Here is a 19,982-nt window from a genome sequence, read left to right on the forward strand (position 1 = left end):
GTAGCGCAGTATATGGGGGAGGGGGAGAGGGGAAGGAGGCAACAAAAAATTAAGATCATAATTTGGTTCCAAAACTTCTGGAGTAAGTGGTCTAAGTGGGAGCAGTGACACGTAACGCAAGCAGTGGTGTGTGTCTAACAGTCACACATGTGATTCTAAGAATTGAACTTTGAGTATTCAATATACAATCGACCATGCGAAAACTTCCCTGAATTAGCGATCGTTTGTCAGTCTTATTATACTCTTTATCATGGGGAATGCGATAAAAATCGAGGGAGTCGAAGGACTTGAGATTAAGGAAAAGCTCGGTGAGGGAAGTTTTGGTGAAGTTTACAAAGCAAAGTGGAATGGGAATCTTGTAGCGGTGAAACGATTGAAAGAGGAAGTTGCTTGGGGCCATCCAAAAGCGTTGGAGCAGTTCAAAAGAGAATGCACATTTCTGAGAGAATTGGACCACCCAAACATCGTGAAACTGCTCGACGCGATTTTCCCGCAAGGTAACTTGCCAGTTCTCATTACAGAGCTTCTGTTTTGCGATCTCTTTACGTACTACAATGACTCCAAAACGACTCCCAAAGTTTCGCTCGATGAAACCATTAAAATCATGCTGGATGTCGGTGAAGGCTTGAAATTTTTGCATGTTCGGGAGGATCCGATCGTTCACCGTGACATAAAATCGCATAACATTTTACTGGACTCAAAACTGAGAGCCAAGATTGCGGACCTTGGTCAAGCCAAAGAATTTCCTGGGTTAGGAGCCGGGCGCTGTGCTGCCGCTACCCCCGTCCCTGGCGGTACAACATACATGGCACCGGAAACTTTTCCCAGCAGTAGTTATCACTCAAATTGTCGTTTGGTTGATTACGGAGCGAAAATGGACATCTTCTCATTTGGTGTTGTCCTACTTGAGGTGACGGTCGGCCACGTACCGTCTCCAAGGCCATTGCTGATTCCATACGACAGAGGTAAGAGCCATGTCACGGGTGAAGACTATAATGGGATTCAGAAGGGAGGGAAACGTTTTCACCGGGTTACAAAAGGTACGTCTCTGTGCATATGACTCATATGCTGAGAGTCTAGTCGGAATCACTTTAACTGTGTTTTTCAATAAAGGTCAGGGAGAAGTGAAGAAGACCTCGATACGTGCCACTCAACAGGGTATGCTTTGTGCCTGAGAGAATACAAATCACCTTTTTACTTTTGGAGAGGAGGATATTGATTCCCGGGGGTGGGAGGGGGGAGCACTACCATGTATGGGCTATATAGGTATGTGCCGCTGTGAAGGGTATGGTTTTCAAGCAGTTTACTCTGGGATAGGATATATAAATCAGAGAGTTTGGGTCTGGAACAGGGTATCATTTTCCAGGAAACTGATCAATAATAACGATCAGTTTCCTGGTTGAAGATTTTAGTTTAGACTAGGGAAACCGTTCCGTGAATTGCCACTCAAAAATTATATGAAAAAATCAAATCGGATTTGTTTTGGCTGGTCTGTGTTTGTGACCTCAGTAGTTTCTGGAAAACAGCTACTCTGGGATAGGGGTGGGGGGGGGGGGCGATTTTAGGATTTTAGTCTAGTATAGGGTAGCAAAATTCACTTGAACGAGCTCTGGTGTAGCCTAAGAGTTCCAGGGTCCCAGAGGCTCATCGCCACCCAAAAATTCGTAAAGTACCTCCCCCACTAGGTATTGACTCTGGAACAGGGTCTATTTTTCTCCACAAGACATGATTATTCTCGATCAAGCTTTGGTGGAAAGTGACTTTGCTCCCCTTGATGTCCAATTGAGTTCTTCTTACTTGAGTCATATCCTGTACATTATTTCTTTTTTCTCATTTCCTGGAGGAACAAATTTGTCTACTTTGAAAAGTGAGATATTATTTTATGAGAAGCAACAAGAAGGGTAGTTTTAACTCACCCCATCCCTTTGGAAGTCCAATTACGGTTCAAACCTTCGTTTACAATTTTGGTCTTTTATGACCTCCTCATCCGTCCAAGAAATTCCAATAATAATTCTCCATGGGGTGTTCATTTTCTGTTATCATACAGTGCATTTAGGTGCCTGACTAAAAGGCATTTAGAGACAAAGGGAAGGTGCCAAGAGGGTACAGAGAGCACAGATTGTGAAAGGCTCCCTTGTCTGTTGCATTTTACCAACTTACCTGATACCAAGAGCTACCTTATAAAGAAGACTTGACTTTCTTTCTTGCAGATGGACACTTAGTTCCAGAGCATAGTCGTAGACGGAAGGAGCTTGGAGAGATGGGCACTCTTCACCCCCTCAGAGATATGGTCCTACAATGTCTTGAAAACGACCCCAAAAGAAGGCCTACTATTATTCAAGTGATAAAGGGTCTGCAAAGAAATGACGGAAGCCAGAGAAGAATTGAGTTGAAAATAGCAGTCCTAGGGAGCTCTGGAGTTGGTAAATCCCTCTTGATAAAACGGTACGTGGACTCAGACTTCCCTTTTGAGCTTGTTAGACCTACAATTGGTGTCGATCATCAGTCGGTCCCTTTGGAGATTGGAAATCAACTTGTCATTCTCAGAATTGTTGATCCAGCAGGGCAAGAGAGATTTGATAGCATAGCACCTGCACTGTTCAGGGGTTCCCACGGGGCTTTCCTTGTGTATGACATCTCCGAGCAGCGGAGTTTCGCTGCGCTTCCGAAATACCTGGATTTCATTGCAACGTCTTGTGGTGAAGACGTCAAGGTCATGCTAATAGGAAACAAGGCTGACTTGCCAAGACAGGTCAATTTTGAAAGCGCTCAAAATTACGCAACGTTTTACAAAATGGAGCATCTTGAAGTTAGCGCCAAGACCTTAGATAATGTGGATGAAATGTTCGAGCGTTTAGCCAGAAAGATTTTAGATTCGTTAGACGAAAGTGATATACATATCCTAGAGAAAACTATATCTCTACAGCAGTCTCGGATTCATCTCACTGATGGCGAGCAGCCAAAATCGGGATGTAACTGTTAGTCGTATGGATACCTGAGAATCGACTTACTTCAGTCAGTAGTTCGATTGCTACTGTGACCCACCCAGTGGCGAATCCAGACCTTTAGATGAGGACGGGGGGGGGGGGGGGGTTCATCCAGACCCTGAGATAAGGGGGGAGGGGGGTGGTCTCAAAAAAATTTGATCAAAGACTAAGGGGGTCCTCCCCTGGATCCGCCACTGCCAGGCCGTTATATAACACCAACCAACCAGAGCACGTATAGGAGTGGTTCAATATCAGGATTAACCAGTTTATTAAACCCTGTCCTTCCTAGGATAATAGTGAAGAAGGATAAAAAAACACTTGTGTAAGAGCTGCTCGTAAGGTCTCTACTTATTGGTTACATAAAACAATGACATGTCATTCTTTCAATTGTTTCAGTATTGTTTCGGGTCAGGGTTACGCACCACTGGTGACTTCTCTTTCGGGCAGCTACTACATGACCCTAAATAAAATCCTGCCATGATAATGCGGTTTGAGGCAAAGGGTTATAGATAACTAGTCTAGATGGCACTTATTTCCATTGTCCCTTCGTCATACCGAATTAAGATAAGCTGTTAATATCGCATCGACTGACGGTTTGAACAAGCTGTCTCAGCCCCGTTTAAATGGGGAAAAATTGTCACAGGAAAGAGGGTCACCTGCCGCTCAGCCGAGTCAACTTCAGAGCGTGTCAGGAGTACCTAATGGATCCGCTCCTCAAATTATCCACTTCTCAGGCTAATAAAATGCCAGCTGGTAACTAGTCAGCATCCCTGTTCGCGCTGAAGGCGGATAGCAACATAGCCGAGTCTGAAGTCAATTCAATAATGGAGTGGGCTGAAAAGAATCAAATGACACTCAATTTGAATAAAACATGGGAAATGTTACTAAAAAGTAGTAGCCTGAAAGTTCCACCAGCTCCTCTTGCTATTGTGGAGCGTAAAACCAAGCTCAAGTTGCTCGGTGTTACATTTGAGGCTGACCCTGTGAACTGGGACACACATATTGATCACATGCTTAGTAAGGCCAGCAGTCGTTTGTATATTTTAAGAGTTTGTAGATTCTATGGCTACCCTAAGGAGCAATTAGGTCTGCTCTTCCAAAGTCTAATTATCTCAGTCTTTACATATGCTATTGAGGTGTGGGGTTGCTGTTATTACGATAAATATCTAAAGAGAATTGACAAACTCTTTGCTAGAGCATTTAAGTCTGGATACTGTTTGAAGAAATATAGTATTTGTGATATTTTAACCACCAGAGACAGCAAATTATGGAACAAGATCACAGCAAATACCACTGCACTTGATGATCTCTTACCGCCGAGACGTACTAGGCACTTATGCAGCAGGGGCCATATGATTACATATTACCTAGAGTTCGTACTTCACGTTATAAATCCACTTTTGTAAACAGATGTCTTTTTAGCATTGTCTGCCATTAGTAGCTAGTTGTATTTTTTTTATCTTAATTTGTTTCATATTTTATATTCATTGTAAATAAGGCACGGTTGATGCATTATTGGTTTTTTAATAAAGACTAAATACTGGGTGAGAAACTCTTGCTGGGAACTTTGCCAAAACACTTTTCTTGCATGGTAGCGAGCGTTTATATGAGATTAAAAATTGAGCTATTTGCAATTGCCCCAACCAAGAGCCGGCCGACAACGGCTCTTGGCCAGGCCCCTGGGGGGGGGGGGGGGGGGTGTACTTTAGGAATTTCGGGGTGGGGATGTGCCGCTGGGACCCTGGAACCCTTAACCTATACCAGAGCTAGTTCAGCTGAATTTAGCTACCCTAAACTAGAGTAAACTTCTCAAATCCCCCGTATCCTAGAGTAGCTGTTTCCCTAGTCTAGATAAAATCTTCAACCAACTGATCAGTTTCCTGAAAAATGATACCCTATTCTAGACCCAAACACTCTGATTTATATACCCTATCCTAGAGTAAGCTGCTCGAAAACCATACGCTTCACAGCGGCACATACCTATATAGCCCATATATGGCAGTACCCCTGGGGCCAGGCCTTACCATCAAAGAGGGGTAAGGATCCGCCTAGCCGGGTTCCAACTATTTGACTTTCATGTAAACGGCTCGCCATATTTTGTACACCAAAGAAAATTTCTTATGAGAGCCCAACAAAATAAATGTCAAATTTAAAAAATGACATCTTACACATGAAATTTTTAGAATTTTACCTGTATTTTCACAATTCTTGTGAAAATTGACATTTATTTTCTCGGGCCCCATTGAAAAATAGTCTTTACATGGTGTTATTACAGTTGACTAATTATATCTATACATGTAGCCCTTGAAAAAAAATATAAAAAAGAATGCAATAATTAATGTTTAAATTATTCTGGTACAAGGTTTTTGTCCACTGAAAACTAAAACTACTCAATTTCCTGATGGATTCCATCTTAAAACCCTCCAGCCCTCTAAGGCTGACCAACATCTACAGTAATACTAATTAGCCAATCATTAAATAGTGAGAAAAAAGCAAATGATCAACAAGTTAGCGAAAGGGGTCTTCATTGTTGTAATTGTTGATTTCGCTTGAAAGGATGGAATCAAAGTAACTTAGTAGTTTTCTTCTCATGAATGCAGCAAGGTAAAAGACACAGGTTCAAAAGGGTGATTTTTGCGGCACAAATCGCCATTGCTATAAATTAAAAATTTTTTAGCACAATTTGAAACCTGCAAAAATCACACAACGCTAAGTGAATATGCGTTAAGTCTATTAAAAGAATCTTTGTCGTGCTGTGTTCACATCCTTCATAAGTGGATGTTTGTCATCCTGGCCCCGATTGTTTGAAAGGTGGATAACTTGACTATCCACCTGATAAATCTCTATTCAACGGATAGCGCAATTGGTTTCCCTTTATACTTATCCGCTGAATAGTGATCTGTCTGGTGGATAACGCTATCCAACTTTTGAACAGCCGGGGCCTCATCACATCCTTCATTAGCCTCCCATGCAGACGTTTAGCCTGCGAGCAAGCTCTCCAATTTGGGCAAGTAAAGCAAGTCTCGCGAGAATGCTGCCCCTTGCGGCTTCACCACTCGCTAGTGCATTCTTGCGAGACTCGTTTCACTCGCCCACATAGGAGAGCTTGCTCGCTGGCTAGCAGACATTCTAAGGGTCCGTCACGCATTCCTTGCCCCCGAGCATTGGGATGATTGAGTGACGAGCCAAAAGAACGTCTGCGTGTGAGGATATAGTCATCCATAAAAGCCTAAATATTAGGAAATTTCACATTGTCAGATATGTTGTGTAGAGGAGGGCAAAGAATATTAAACAAAAAGAAAACATATGGCCATTTACCATACTAGAACAACAAGTAACTTGAAAAATGTCTTGAAATTACTTTCAGGAAATAGGTAACTGTTGAATTGTACAGAAACAGGGCGGGCATTGGAAAAAACTAAAGGGTTGTCTTGATGACAATGCAGCCACCATAATGTAAAGCTCCCCACTGATTACAAGCCAACTCCATCCGGTGCTTTATTGTTGGCCGTAGTCTCCTGTAACATTTCCAGGCTTAACCAAGCATAAGGGCTTTTTTTTTACAAGTCAAAAACAGCATAACATTCTGTTTCTGCCAGCTGGATCTCTAGATATCAAGCTGATACTGTCTGGATCATTCTTGATTCTCCTTCGCTGGCATGGCTCTTTTGAAGTGAACTTGGCAGGAGGTCCAGGACAGCATGAAGAAGATAACTGATGTTCAATGACGACAGAGGCAGAAGCATCAGAAATCCCCAAGTCTTTCTGCTGCATCAACTGCTCTGTCAGCACAGAAAATGTCTCTTCGATATTTTCTCCACTTTTTGCACTAACCTCGATGTAAAAAAAGTTGAACTGCTCCTTCACAGTTTCAGCGTCAACCACCCTTTGTTCACAGTCCGTTTTGTTTCCTACAAGGATAATAGGAATGTCTCTGCCACACTTCTCATGCACCATAGCCACCCACTGACGAATGTTCACCAAGGAATCCCATGATGCAACGTCAAACACAATGGCCACACCATGGGCGCCACGATAGAACTGCGGAAGGGGGCTTGTAACATTCATCTGTCCCGGCGTGTCCACTATCTGAAGGAAAACTGACTTGCCTTTAAGCTGAACTCGTTCATTGTGTTCTCCAATTTCAAGAGTCACTGGTCTTCTCTCTTGAAAATCAAGATCGGGTCGAACGAACCTAGTGATGATGCTGGTTTTCCCCACTTTAGTATCTCCCACTAGCAGGATTTTGAACTCGTAGTCGTAGTTCCCAGCAGGCATGCGATGAATAATATGTCTGCAATCGATGCTGCCCTGCGATCTTTGAACTTCATTGTTGTTTTCATGCTCCATCAGCTCCTTCACCAGTTCATGGGCTGTGGGACGGACTTTAGGGTCATTCTCAAGACACCGCCATATGAGCGACCGCAAAGGGTGCGTAATGTCTATTTCATGTAGGTCCTGGCTCCGCCGAATGTACTCAGGGACTATTTTCCCATCTAAAAGCAACCAAAGAAAAAAATTATTTTCTTTAAACCTCCATCAAAATATGGGCCCAAGACAGATCATATCTGTGGAAAAAGGCCTTCGATCCACTGCTGACTTCGCTTGCAGGTTTATATATTATACTTTTTCAAAATAAAGACAGCCATTCCACAAGTTATATCACCGACACGGTATTAAAAGCTCTTAAGAAGTCTTATCCCTTACTCTACTTTATTTTTCTCAGGGATAACATAAACTGCCGTTTACAAGCCCCACCAATATAAGCCCCCCATTTATGGGCCCATCTACCTTTAAACAAAAAATACATCCGATTTTAAGCCCCCAGACATAAGCCGCACTTCCCCCCTTCTTGCTTGTATTTAAACGAATTCGACTTATCATGATGTTTTGAAGCTTAAACTAAAAACCAGCAGTAAATGCAAAAAGGCATTTTTATCAGCACTGTTATAGCTTGTTTCGAAGCACTTTTTTCATTCCAGTTAAAATCCCCCACAGATATAAGCCCTCCTTAACGACCCTTATGAAGATGTATAAGGGCTGGGCTTATAAGCAGTAGTTTAGGGAAATCGAGCTTGCGAATAATAAGGGAGAAGGGAAACAGGGAATGGGAAACAAGAAAGGAGAAATGGATAAAAGGCAGCAAAGTAAAGTATGGGTAATGAAGTTCCTGATACTAGGGCCTTTAGCCTGGGTTTTAGGTTTGTTCCCACTTCTCATTTTCCCCTACTCCGTGCTCGTTCTGCGTTCCCCATTTTAGTAACATCCAGTTCTACTGCACGAATAGACTTGCCTTCAAGTTGACTTTTTAAGTGACGAAGTCGCGCAAATGAGCGAGAGTCTACTGCACCAAAATGGCTCTTGACGTTTGACTGCACATAAAAGTGCAGATTCCTTGATAGAACCCACAACTACGCGACGGGTCCCTGAGCGGTCTAAAAATTGCGCAATTCATTTCCCTATAACTTTGCAAAGGAATGTAGTTCGGTTTTCAGCAGCCGTTAGTGGGGAGGAGCATTGCGTGACGACACTAAAAACGGCTGTGTAGCAGACTACATGACAACACCAACAGAACCCAAAACAGAGCAGGATCATACCCATAGACAGCTGTTTCGCTATTATTGTAGCTCGTCAGTATGGCGCAACAACCAAAGAAAACTCTGGTGAAAAATATCCGCACACGCCGATTTAAGGTGATTCCCTAGTTTTGCACTGCGCATCTCTTACTGCGCATAACAAGATGGCCGCCGAAAAAAGAGCATGTGAAGTAATATTGTTAAAATGAAGTTGACTGAAGAGAAACGCTATTGGAATTTTTGCTTGCTGTTGTTTCTTGCCGTGGTGAGACTCAATGTGTTGGGAATGTGCATAACGTAAGCAGTACGCGTGTTGCTGAGTTCGACCTCCTCTAGGAGAACCTCGATAGGGGATGTTTAACTTGTGCTTGCTTACTTTGATTTTCATTTAAACACTTTCTTTATCACATTGTGTCCTAAATGTGATATCTCGATGTAAATTCTGTAAAAACGGATTTTTTAATACTTTCTTCCCCCTTTCACATACATTCTATTTTGAAACTCGCCCCAGTCCTCTCTCAAAAATCGGAGAAAATGCGTTTGGTGCGCACTTTCTGCAGCTCTACCGTAAAAACGAGTACGGTGACCCCCATTTTTTATTTCATGATTTTAATAAGGACAGTGCTTCCTTTCGATAAGAAAAAAATTGGCACAAATCTATGTTCAGTTTTTTGGCAATTTTACTAAATTGTACGGATTGAGCTATCCCGGGTCGAAAAGCGCGCGTCCAATTTAATTCTACTTTGGAGCGTAAAGTAAAAACAAGGGCATTAAAAAGCATTTTTCTGGTACGTAAGCGGATAAAGAATACATTTAAGTCAAATTCTGTGCGATGTCACATGCATCATCAAAAAAATCTCTCCTTTTTGTCTAGTTTTGCGCTGCCCGCGGTATTTGTAAAAGGGTCCTTAATAGCCGTATTTGTCAGCATTGTGACGTCAAAACGAGCACGGTGACCCTCACTTTTTATTAATTTTTTATCATCTTCTTGACTTGTTACATCAGTGTACCAAGTTTTAGCTAAAATCTATGTTAGGTTCTTTTACTATGGAATCACCTTAAGCCCAACTTAGAACTCTCAACACCCACAGAATTACGCCATACCACGTGTCTCATGGAGGGCAAGAGTCCAAGTGTCAAGTTGATGTCTCGCAGAGAAAAATAATGTAAAGGATTGGCCAAAACCAACCTCAAAAACATGCAAACCATGCAAAAATTGCAGCATATCGGATCAAAAATAGATCTACGGCCCCAAAATACATAAATTGCAAACATTAACCACAAACCTTTGTGATTTAACCGTTGTGTTTTGGGTTCTTTCGGTGTCGTGTTGATGTCTTGCAAAGTTAATTTTCACGTAGTACGATCAGCATTGCAGTATTCTGCTTGCAGAAATTAATATGCCTATTTGTTATTTTTGCTGTTTAGGTCTTTATAGATCCTACGTTCTTCGGCATAATTTCGTTTGCGGTCCTTTGCAATCCTTTGTGGTTGATGTTTATTTACAATTAATTCAGTGACAACAACATGATCTTTTACCTTTGGTGCGTACTTCCGCTATTACTAGAGAAGGATGTCCAACTATAACTTCCAACATCACCACACCAAAAGAAAATATGTCTGCTTTAGTTCCATAATTAACTCTGCTGAAGAAACTACTTCCAAACGTCTCTGGAGCACGAATCGCTGGCGTCCCAGGATTAGCGGTGGCAGCCGTGTGCCCACCCGGAAAATATTTGGCGAATCCAAAATCAGCAATCTTTGCTTCTTTTTTTGAAGTTAATAGAATGTTTTTGCACGCGAGATCGCGGTGTACAATTGATTTTTCGTGAAGATAGTTCAGTCCTTCGGCAACATCAAGCATGATGCTGACAGTATCGCGGAAGGAAACCTTAGGTTTTTCTTTGGATTTCTTGATGAATGTTCCTAAATCTTGATCCAGTAGCTCTGTGATGATAATTATGGACTCATCTCGCGATTTCGGCCAGTTCTTGGGCAAAATAACATCTAAATATTTCACAATATTTGGGTGTTCTAGTTCGCTTAGTACTCTCCATTCTTCGATGTATTTCTTTGTTTCAGGCTTGTTCGAAATGTACCAGTGAAATTTCTTAGCAGCCACGCTTCTATTTCTCCAGACCGCCCGGTAGACATTAGCATACGTTCCACTTCCAATTTCGTCGCCGAGAGTCAGTTCGTCTTTACATGAAGTGTTTGCCATTTACTCTGCGACTTTTGATTCATCAAGGTATTTTACCTGTCGGCTGCCATGCTCCCTCAGAATGTCAAATTTTACTCGCTGGACCGCGCGAGAGAGGTTGAGTCAAAAACTAGCGGGGGCTGGGGGGAGGGTCGGGGGCATGCTTTCCCGGAAAACGAAGAAACCTTTACGTCTCTTGCAAGAGAAGCATCTTAAAAACTGTCATGCTTTAATAGCAGTAACGCCAGCAGCCCATAACCCTGGTAATGCACCAAATTTTTAATGAATATATATATTGAAGCAATTTTAGCTTTATTCGATGTCGGCATGATACAACATCGAAACGAAAAAGAGGTATTAATGAGCCAAATGAGTCAATGAGTCATGAGCCATGAGTCAATGAGTCAGATCTGTAAAAATAAAAGTTTCGGTAGAAAAAATAAAATCAAGCATTACTTTTACTTATTTTGTCTACTTCCTTGATTGTAATTTGCCCGAGGAGGGGTATGAAACAGCGAGTCGAACAGTTGTACACAGTCAGTATTTATATTACAAACATACAGTGTACGAATTATTATTGTTGAGGTATTACTGTTTACCCACTGTAATTTTAAACAGCTTTCAAGGCTCGTTGATTGATTAAAATCTTTGGGCATTCATTCAGTTTGCATTATGTTTGTGTTTACTTACATAAGCTCGCCTGTTTAAAACTCGTGCATCAACTAATATGAACAACCTTGCGGCAGCACTTCACTTCTGGTATGGACCCATTAGAGTTGGCGTGATGTCCCAAACGATTTTGCCGACATAACGATATTTAGATTAGATTTAGATTTAGTAGTATGGATTGTCTGATGGTTTAAATGGTTCTTGAAGGGTGTCTGGGAAGGCTGTTTTTCGGGGCATGCACGTAGTAGCAGCGGCAGGGCCTGGGATACTGCTAACGAACAGCTCAGGTTGAGATTTCATTTCAGATCGGACTCCTTGACTCATTGACTCATTGACTTATTGACTCATGACTCATTGACTCATTTGCCTCGTAAAACATCCGTTCTCAAAAGAGGGTAGCCTGAATTTCATCCGATTGCTTCGAGTCGTTTTCTCCTCTCAGCTACTGAGGAAGTAATAACGACTCGAGGTAATCTGATAAAATTCAGGCTAAAAAGAGGGAAAACTGTTCAAGTCTCAAAAATATTTATGATAAAATAAATTATATACATGGTGCTAAAATAGCTTCCAATTTTATCGACGAGTTGTGCCTCGTTCGACCGTCTCAGCTCGACCGCCTGATAGTTTGAATTTTCCAAAGGTGAGAAGTTTTAAGGACGTTCATTCTGTCTCTTTTTATCCTCCAAAGTCCGTCGTCAACTTCCTTATTTATGTTTGCGTTCTTTGTTCTTTGAACTGACTGTGCTCAACCGTTTCAAATACCATAAACTTCCGCTTGTAAGCCCTCCCCCCCCCCCCCCCCAACACACACACACACTCACATTCTTATAAGCTTCCCCAGTTATAGGTCTATCTCTGTAAACCAGGCGGGGGGGGGGGGGGGTGGAGAGGGGTCCTGCTGTAAACAAACAAATACATCCGGGTATAAGCCCCCTCCTAGTTTGTATTGAAATAGCATCGATTTTTATGACGTTTTGTAACTTTAAAAAACGAGTAAATTCAAAAAGTATTTTAATCAGCACCAACGCAGCTTGTGTTTGCAACACTTTCTTAGTGCATTCGCAGCTATAAGTCACCTTTCCGGGTTTATAAGCCCTCGTAAAACCCCTTACAAAGTTGCATAGTCCGGGGCTTATAATCAGACGTTTACGGTATGGATGGTAAGAAGGGTAGTTTTCAGTAACAAAATCAAATCTCCAAGCACAAAAAAAAACAATCATACAGAGAACATTGATCCAAAAACAAACCAACTCACCCCCAGTCTCTGCTTAGGCCCGGCCATCTCTCATCCCCACCCCTGACCCCACCTCAGATCCTAACAACGACCTAAACCCATTACATTCACTCAACATAATCCTCAGTATTGAAATAATCGCAAAAAGACGGCCACAAAACTGGTATTCTAAGTTTTACTACATATTTAGAACAATGCATACGGTATATAATTTCTTGTCAGTCTTATATAAGCCACAGTAAATAACACTGAGCTGTTTTATACTACACTAAGAGGTAAAATGCCGTGCAAAGGACAAATGACAATCAAAGCAAGGTTTATAGCCAGCCCAGTCCTTAATTTCCTCTTCACTTTAACTACATTTCTCTCTGTTTCTTTTAATCGAGAAGAATAGGGATACCGTTTATTGTACGGACAGAACCCAGAAAGAGGTACACACTTGAGAATACTATTCAATAATATAAAGTGATTATTTCCACACTTCTTGGTCGGTTATGCAAAATTTTGTTTGAAATTTCACTTGCATTGGTCTTTATAATATGATCCTTCACTGCTGGCAACAATTTCAGTTATCAAACATTTAGACGTTAAGTCGTTAAGTAAGTAATGGAGTTCTCTGGTTTCATGGGATAAATTTAAGGGAGGGAGGTTCGGAGCCACCAAGACCCGCCCTGGATCCGCTGATCTGTATGTAAAATCTATCAAACTTATCTGCAAGGGTGAAATTCTTAGGTTACTAAGCAACACCAGTGTCTTTTCTTGTTTTTGGTACCGTCATCTTCAGCTTTTTCACCTGCACTATTGTTTCCCGTTTTGCTATCGGAAGCATTCGTGTCCTCCAACACTATAACCCCAGGATCAAGAACTTCGTGCCGAGGGCTTCTCTGTCTTTCAGCAATTAAGCTCTTCTCGATTCTTTCGCCGTCAGGTAATGTTCTCCGCAGAGAGTCAAGAAGCGTGCTTCCATCAGGAGAAGATTCCAGCTGATTTTCATTCTCAATCATCAAACCAATAAGAACAGAAAAGATTTCGTCAATGTTCTCTCGAGTTTTTGCACTGGCCTCAATGTAAAACAAGTTCTCCTTCAAGACAAAGTTCTCCACCGTCCGCCCATCAACCCATCTGTCCAAGTCGTCATTCTTGTTTCCAACCAGTACCACAGGTATTCCCACATGGCAGGCTTTCTTCACGGTTTCCAGCCACGCGGAAACTTCCAAGAAAGACACTTGCGAGGTGAGATCAAAAACGATGACCACACCCCGGACCTTGCGGAAGATCTGCGGGGCAAAGTTGGCTGCTGGGCTGAACCTGTTCCCTCCAACATCGACCAAGTGAAGATGTACTGACTTGTCGCGAAATCGCAGACGCTCGAAGTGATCCTCAGATTCCAAGGTGCTTGGAAAAGGGTTGTCAGGAAACGAACTATGAGCATCAAGGAATCGAGCTACTATGGACGTCTTGCCAACGCCGGATTCACCTAAAACCAGAACCTTAAACTTGTGGTCGTACTGGATATTTGACATAGCCCCAACTTTTTCCCCAGTGGCCTTTCTAGGAAGTTTCCCTTTTATTTCTTTGGTAAATTTCAGAAGGGTGTTAATGATGTCAGTAGCACTGGGTCTTTTCTCAGGGATGTTTTCAAAGCACTGGCATACGAGATGATGTAGTGGGTGATCCGGTCCCATCTCCTCCAGGTCTTCGCTCCGGCGAATGTACTCTGGAACAATCTCTCCATCTACACAAAAAGAAACGCATCACATTTTGAGAGGAACAGCATCTATTTGTGTCATTACAGGTGTGCGGAGGCGACCTGGATGTGGTGTAACCCCCGTGTGAACAGGTGAAAGATACGGGTTTGGACAAATGGCCTGGCTCAAGCTTTATTTCATCCAAAGTAGTGACAAATACTGAAACAGGCAACCAATTCCCGGGAACAATTTTTTTGCCTATTTCAGTAAATTTCTTAAAAGAGCTCTTATAGTGACACAACATAACAATTTGTTTTTCCTGCATAAACTATTTTTTACACACTACTTTAAGTGATATCTGTATGGGTGATAATATTAGCTCCCTAAGCTAGCCCAAAACCACCTTCCCCTTCACTCTGATGTGCCCAGGTTGACAGAGGTTACTGAATACGTCCTGGATGATGGAGATGGAGTCTAATCGAATCGAATCAAATCAGACCAACTTGAAGTAAAATCACTGGTTCATTGCACCTTTTGCATCGGAAAACGTTCAGTTCGCCCAATGTTAGGGAATCCAAGACCATCTTGGATTCTGGATTCCACTCCATGGATTCCGGATCGCTGCCCTGTGTACCAGAGGTTTTTCTTGCGTGCGGCGGAAATTTTTGGTGTTGGCCGAAGGCTGACACATCTTCGGCCGTAGGCCGAAGCCGCGAGAAAAAACTCGGGTCACTATAAAGACTTGACAGAAACCGGAAACCGCGCCAAAAAAGTCTCTGGAAACCAGGGTACCGGATCCCTGGTACTGGATTCCAGTCTTTGTCAGTGGGACTAGGATTCTAGATTCCGTTAGCTAGTGGGATTCCGGATTCCCTGAGCTGTATTCCCGAGTCCAAAGCCCGGGATGACAGATTCCACAAGGAAAAATTTCAAGGATTCCAGAATCCGGATTCCCTTATTTGGGTTAGACTCTTTTGTGTATGAGTGAATATTATGGATTTCCTGGATGAACCTTCTCTACCGATTTCTTAGAATCTTACTTAAGTGATGCAGCTCGACGGTCGGAAAACGCTGCCATGACAAGTGCTGCGTCATGCACGAAACACCAGGCTAAATAAGTCAAATAATAGAAAAAGCCCATTTTTTAGGAAAGATAGCAAGATACTAAGGGAAGTCAGCAAAGGCAAACAGAGGCGATCTAAAATTATAAAAGTTTTCAGCAACTGAGGTGTCTGGATTGAGCATCCATGAAAAGGTCCCTGATCACTGAGCCAGAAGCCAGCAGTTTTACTTTTCAAGGTGGTGAATTACGTGACCTTTTTTTGTGTGACATTTTTTCTCGTAACACTTTTCACTTTCCACTAAGAAACGGCTGGGAAGACCAGCCAGACTTGCCAATTCGACCTCTTTTAGTCACTAGTACTGGATTTTTAAAGTAATCCTAAAGTATGGGAAGCGAGCTTTATTACGTCAAGTGAGGTAAAACAACCGCACGACTACGAACTGAAGGACTTTGTAACTGAGTAGAGCGACCAGGGCGTTAAGCATATCAAATGCGTAACAAAACAAAAGCAGTCAAACCTATATTTCGCCTATAATGAATGATTTTCCAGTAATCGGAGACCCATGTTTTGCGCACAGGATTCTGGGATCGCCAGGGGGCAAACATTACGAGTCGCTACAAAGAAATGTATGGCGTGGAGCTGTTTCTCCGTTAAAAGCGGTGTCTTTGGACAGAGAATGCCGCATTTTGCTGTGCTTTTAAGAGAAGCGGAGGAGACTAATATTGGGGCGTTGAAATTTCAAGTTTCTGTGCGATTAATGCGATAAATTCTATCGATAAACACTCCTTGCGTGAGGTTGGGGGTGAAATTTATATTTACTGAATTTACAGTGATCTACATGAAGAAAAGGTCTCGAAATATATAGTACAAATTGAATTGAAATATATAGTACAAATACATGTAGGAGGATTGGCTCATTTAAGCGTTTAAGTTATAATTACGTGTGGTGATATTTACGACGAGTGTAACAAAGCTTGGCCGCGATGAGCGCTGTGCGGCGATGTGCGGTTTGTGACGGGCGTCGATAAAATCCGGAACATGGAACATTCCGGAACATGCCGGAACATCCCGGAACATGAAAAAATAAAACTAATTTTCATGAAAAAAATATATAATGAAATAACAATAATAAAATATTTTTGGTAAAAATTAATAATAACGTAAAATAACAAAAAATAACGAAAAATAATGAAATAATCAAGAAAAAGAAACAAGTATCCTCTCTGAGTATGAGAAAACAATATTTTGTCGCAACTGATTAAAATTTGTTGGGCAAGAAAGGGTTCATGCAAATGACAGTAATGAGTGAAGGCTTGCTTCTAAATTCAAAATATATTAAAATGGGTCGCGAGGAGGGGGGTTTTTTAAGCGTTCCTCACACAGCTACCTCTTGTAATTGTTTGCCATGAGTTAATCATTTGGCGGTTATCAATTTACGTTTCTGCAATGGTCTAAAATGTCGGTGCAGTATTTCATGTCCAGCCAAGTCGGTAAGTAGCTCATTTCAAGCCAACATATAGTCTCCTTATATATAACCGACATTTGCTTACTTGAGGTGCTTTGTTTCACTTGAGGTTGACATGAATTACTTACAGACTAGGCGGCTCTGTGAACTTAAGAAGAGTATAAGGGCTCCTGTCTTTGGATTTTAATGGACAATACTCACATTCGTAGTAGTTTCTATACTATTTACAGTCAGTTTGATATTTTAGACGTCTCCTCGAGTAGCAAGAGGAGTTTGCGGGAGACAGCTAAAATTCAGGCTAACTGATAACAGTTAGAAACTACCGCTGCGCTACCACTGCCACTGCAACTAATCACGGCGAATGTGAATCTTTAATTTAATTATCCAAGTCCAAAGCGACGATCTCCTAAGCTCTCATTACAGTCGCAAAGCCGTAAATGGATAACAAGAGGTGGCTGTGTGACGAAAGCTTAAAAACCCTCTCCTCGCGACTCATTTTAATATATTTTGAATTTAGAAGCAAACCTTCACTTATTACTGTCATTTGAATGGACCATCACTCGCCCAAAAAATTCATTGCCACAAAATATTGTTTTCTCATACTCGGAGATGATACCAGTTTCTTTTTCTTTCTTTGTTTGTTTGTTTCTTTATTTTTCGTTTTTATGTTATGTTATGTTATTTACTTTGTTATTATAAATTTTTGCAAAAATTGTTTTCTATCTATTGTTCTATTTATTATTATTTATTATTATTATTATTATTAATATTATTATTTAATTAATTAATTATTTTTTCATAAAAAAATATTTTAATTTTTTCATGTTCCGGGATGTTCCGGAATGTTCCGGAATGTTCCATGTTACAGGTTTTATCGACGGCCGTTTGTGACAAGACAACAATCATAGGTATGTATGTGGCCATCAAGATAAAAAATCCTCCTTTACTTTGGTATAAACAAAGTGACATTTACGAAATATTTCATGGAAACGACATGGTATTTAACCATTAGTAGATGAGGCAGAAATCGTACGAACGAGTAAGATTTCCGATACAAAAGCAGTCAGAGTGTGTAAATATAAAATACCAAGTTGATGTGCGAAATTCAGACATTCTATATCTTCCCTAAAAATGATTGGAAAAGGCATTAGAACTCATTGGTGCTCTGGATCATGACAAGGCACTCGCTTGTGTGTGTGTGTGTTTTTTTTTTGCGAGAAGAAATCAATATACTAATGTGGGGAAGATATTTTTGTTTTTAAAGTTAATACATATCAAATTCGACAACACATAAGCTTATCTTCGATCGTTTTCACAAACTGGCACAGCATTGTGATCGCCGAGCGGAGCTTAATTACACTCGTTTTAAATATGAGCACATGTAAGTACATGAACTGGAAAGGCTTAAATGAGTCCGCTTTCCCCACTCATTTATACCTAAGTTAGTACTATATATTTCGAGACCATTCAGTAAATTTCACAGTCGACCTTACGCAAGGAGTGTTTATCGATAGATTTCATAGCATTGATCCCACAAAAACTTACAATTTCAAAGCACCAACATTATTCACCCCCGCTTCTCATAAAATCACGGCAAAATACGGCATTCTCTGTCTAAAGACACTGCTTTTAACGGAGAAACAGCTCCAAGCCATACATTTCTTTGTAGCGACTTGCAATGTTTGCCCCGTGGCGATCCCATAATTCTGTGCGCATAACTAAGTCTCACATTACTGGAAAATCATTCATTACGTTACTTGTAATCGATCACTATAATTGATCACGATAATTGAAATCTAAATGCATGTCTGATGGCTAATCTATTAACAAAATACTGACCTTCAAGAACCGGATCGGGTAGAATGCGTTCAGGTAGATGACCAATAATCGTCTCCAACATAAGAGCGCCGAAGGAGAATATGTCGATTTTCTCCGTGTAGATTGCTTTATTTCCTTTTTGTGTTCTTCCCATTTTCTTGGGATAAGTTTCTGGGGCGGCATAGACCGGGGTACCCGGCATGGCTGTTGCATACATAGCACCGTGCGGGAAAACCTTTGCCAAACCCAAATCAGCGATCTTTGCGTGTAGCGATTTTGTTAGCAAAACATTCTTGCTTGCCAAATCGCGATGGACGATCGGAGGCTTTTGTGAATGAAGATATTGCAGAGCTTCGGCAACGTCCAACATAATTTTCACCACTTCCGAGAAAGACACTTTGGGTTTGCTTTGCGAATCCCGAATGTGTTTCGCCAAGTCGCATGCTAACAGCTCGGTGACGATGATCGGTGTCTCTGGAGGAGGGGGTAGGATCACTGTGTAATACTCCACAATATTAGGGTGTTTAAGATTGCTGAGAAGCTCCCATTCTGATTTAAACTTCTCCAAGAACGCTGCTCTAATACTTCCGTCGTAATCGCCTTCGAAGAATATCGCGCGAATTCGTTTGGCAGCGACTTGCTTTCCTCTCCACACGGCTTTAAAAACCTCTCCATATGCCCCATCACCGATTTTATCCCCAAGCTTTATGTCTTGGACAGAAGAAGCATTTCCCATACCTGCTTGATTCTTTAAGCAACGAATCCAACCTAGAAGTGCTGCATGCTAACCAACAGACTCCTCCCGGAAGTATTTATTGGCTCTGGGAGGGGCTGGGGAAGAAAAAAATACACAGCAACGGGACCCCTGTCAGCAATAGTCCAGTTTCGAATAAAAAATCACCGCTGAATACAAATATTAACGACACATTCATACAGCGTTAGCCTCGACGTAAAGTAAAATATTCAGAAATTCTGGCAAGTAAGTGTTTGAAATTTGAATATACACAATAGACAGAGTAATAAACAGGTCATTTTCTCGTTGGAATTTGTGAATATATTACTTCAGATTGAGGCTAAGGCTGTAAAAAAATGCGTCTTCACTTCTTTAATACAGCGGTGATAGAGAACTCGGGTAACCTTGGCTACTGAGGTTGCAATAATTTTACCACAAGACCATACACTTTCATTACCTCGCGTAAGCGGCACCTCTCGTGAGAAGACGCGGGCACTCTTTTCAGTAAGAGATAGTAAAACGAATTAAAGCTAAAACTGCGAAGAAAA

The 19,982-nt window shown here is 41.4% G+C and overlaps 3 protein-coding genes across 3 annotated transcripts; 1 reads left to right on the plus strand and 2 right to left on the minus strand.

The window, feature by feature from the left end:
- The first annotated feature begins 176 nt into the window (after positions 1-176).
- Positions 177-3,052, plus strand: LOC140942764 (uncharacterized). The gene is made up of 2 exons (XM_073391753.1): positions 177-965; positions 2,211-3,052. Exons 1-2 carry the CDS (start codon positions 251-253, stop codon positions 2,981-2,983), a joined length of 1,488 nt encoding a protein of 495 aa, XP_073247854.1. The 5' UTR covers positions 177-250; the 3' UTR covers positions 2,984-3,052.
- Positions 3,053-6,554: 3,502 nt separating this feature from the next.
- Positions 6,555-10,798, minus strand: LOC140944699 (uncharacterized). Its single transcript, XM_073393817.1, has 2 exons — positions 10,103-10,798; positions 6,555-7,483 (listed from the first exon to the last, which is right to left on the minus strand). The coding sequence occupies exons 1-2, from the start codon at positions 10,782-10,784 to the stop codon at positions 6,555-6,557; spliced, it is 1,611 nt and encodes a 536-aa protein (XP_073249918.1). The 5' UTR covers positions 10,785-10,798.
- Positions 10,799-12,827: 2,029 nt separating this feature from the next.
- On the minus strand, positions 12,828-19,543 carry LOC140943912 (uncharacterized). The gene is made up of 2 exons (XM_073393022.1): positions 18,723-19,543; positions 12,828-14,401 (listed from the first exon to the last, which is right to left on the minus strand). Exons 1-2 carry the CDS (start codon positions 19,435-19,437, stop codon positions 13,395-13,397), a joined length of 1,722 nt encoding a protein of 573 aa, XP_073249123.1. The 5' UTR covers positions 19,438-19,543; the 3' UTR covers positions 12,828-13,394.
- Positions 19,544-19,982: the final 439 nt, after the last annotated feature.

This window comes from Porites lutea, chromosome 7, assembly GCF_958299795.1.
Source record: "Porites lutea chromosome 7, jaPorLute2.1, whole genome shotgun sequence".
Taxonomy (NCBI): Eukaryota; Metazoa; Cnidaria; class Anthozoa; order Scleractinia; family Poritidae; genus Porites; species Porites lutea.

Excerpts from the sequence above, each read along its gene's own strand:
- LOC140942764 (XM_073391753.1), top strand. The coding sequence starts at position 251 with ATGGGGAATGCGATAAAAATCGAGGGAGTCGAAGGACTTGAGATTAAG. Across the intron at positions 966-2,210 it reads GCTGATTCCATACGACAGAG|ATGGACACTTAGTTCCAGAG; the intron begins GTAAGAGCCATG and ends TCTTTCTTGCAG.
- LOC140944699 (XM_073393817.1), bottom strand. The coding sequence starts at position 10,784 with ATGGCAAACACTTCATGTAAAGACGAACTGACTCTCGGCGACGAAATT. Across the intron at positions 7,484-10,102 it reads AGCGGAAGTACGCACCAAAG|ATGGGAAAATAGTCCCTGAG; the intron begins GTAAAAGATCAT and ends GGTTGCTTTTAG.
- LOC140943912 (XM_073393022.1), bottom strand. The coding sequence starts at position 19,437 with ATGGGAAATGCTTCTTCTGTCCAAGACATAAAGCTTGGGGATAAAATC. Across the intron at positions 14,402-18,722 it reads ACCCGATCCGGTTCTTGAAG|ATGGAGAGATTGTTCCAGAG; the intron begins GTCAGTATTTTG and ends CTTTTTGTGTAG.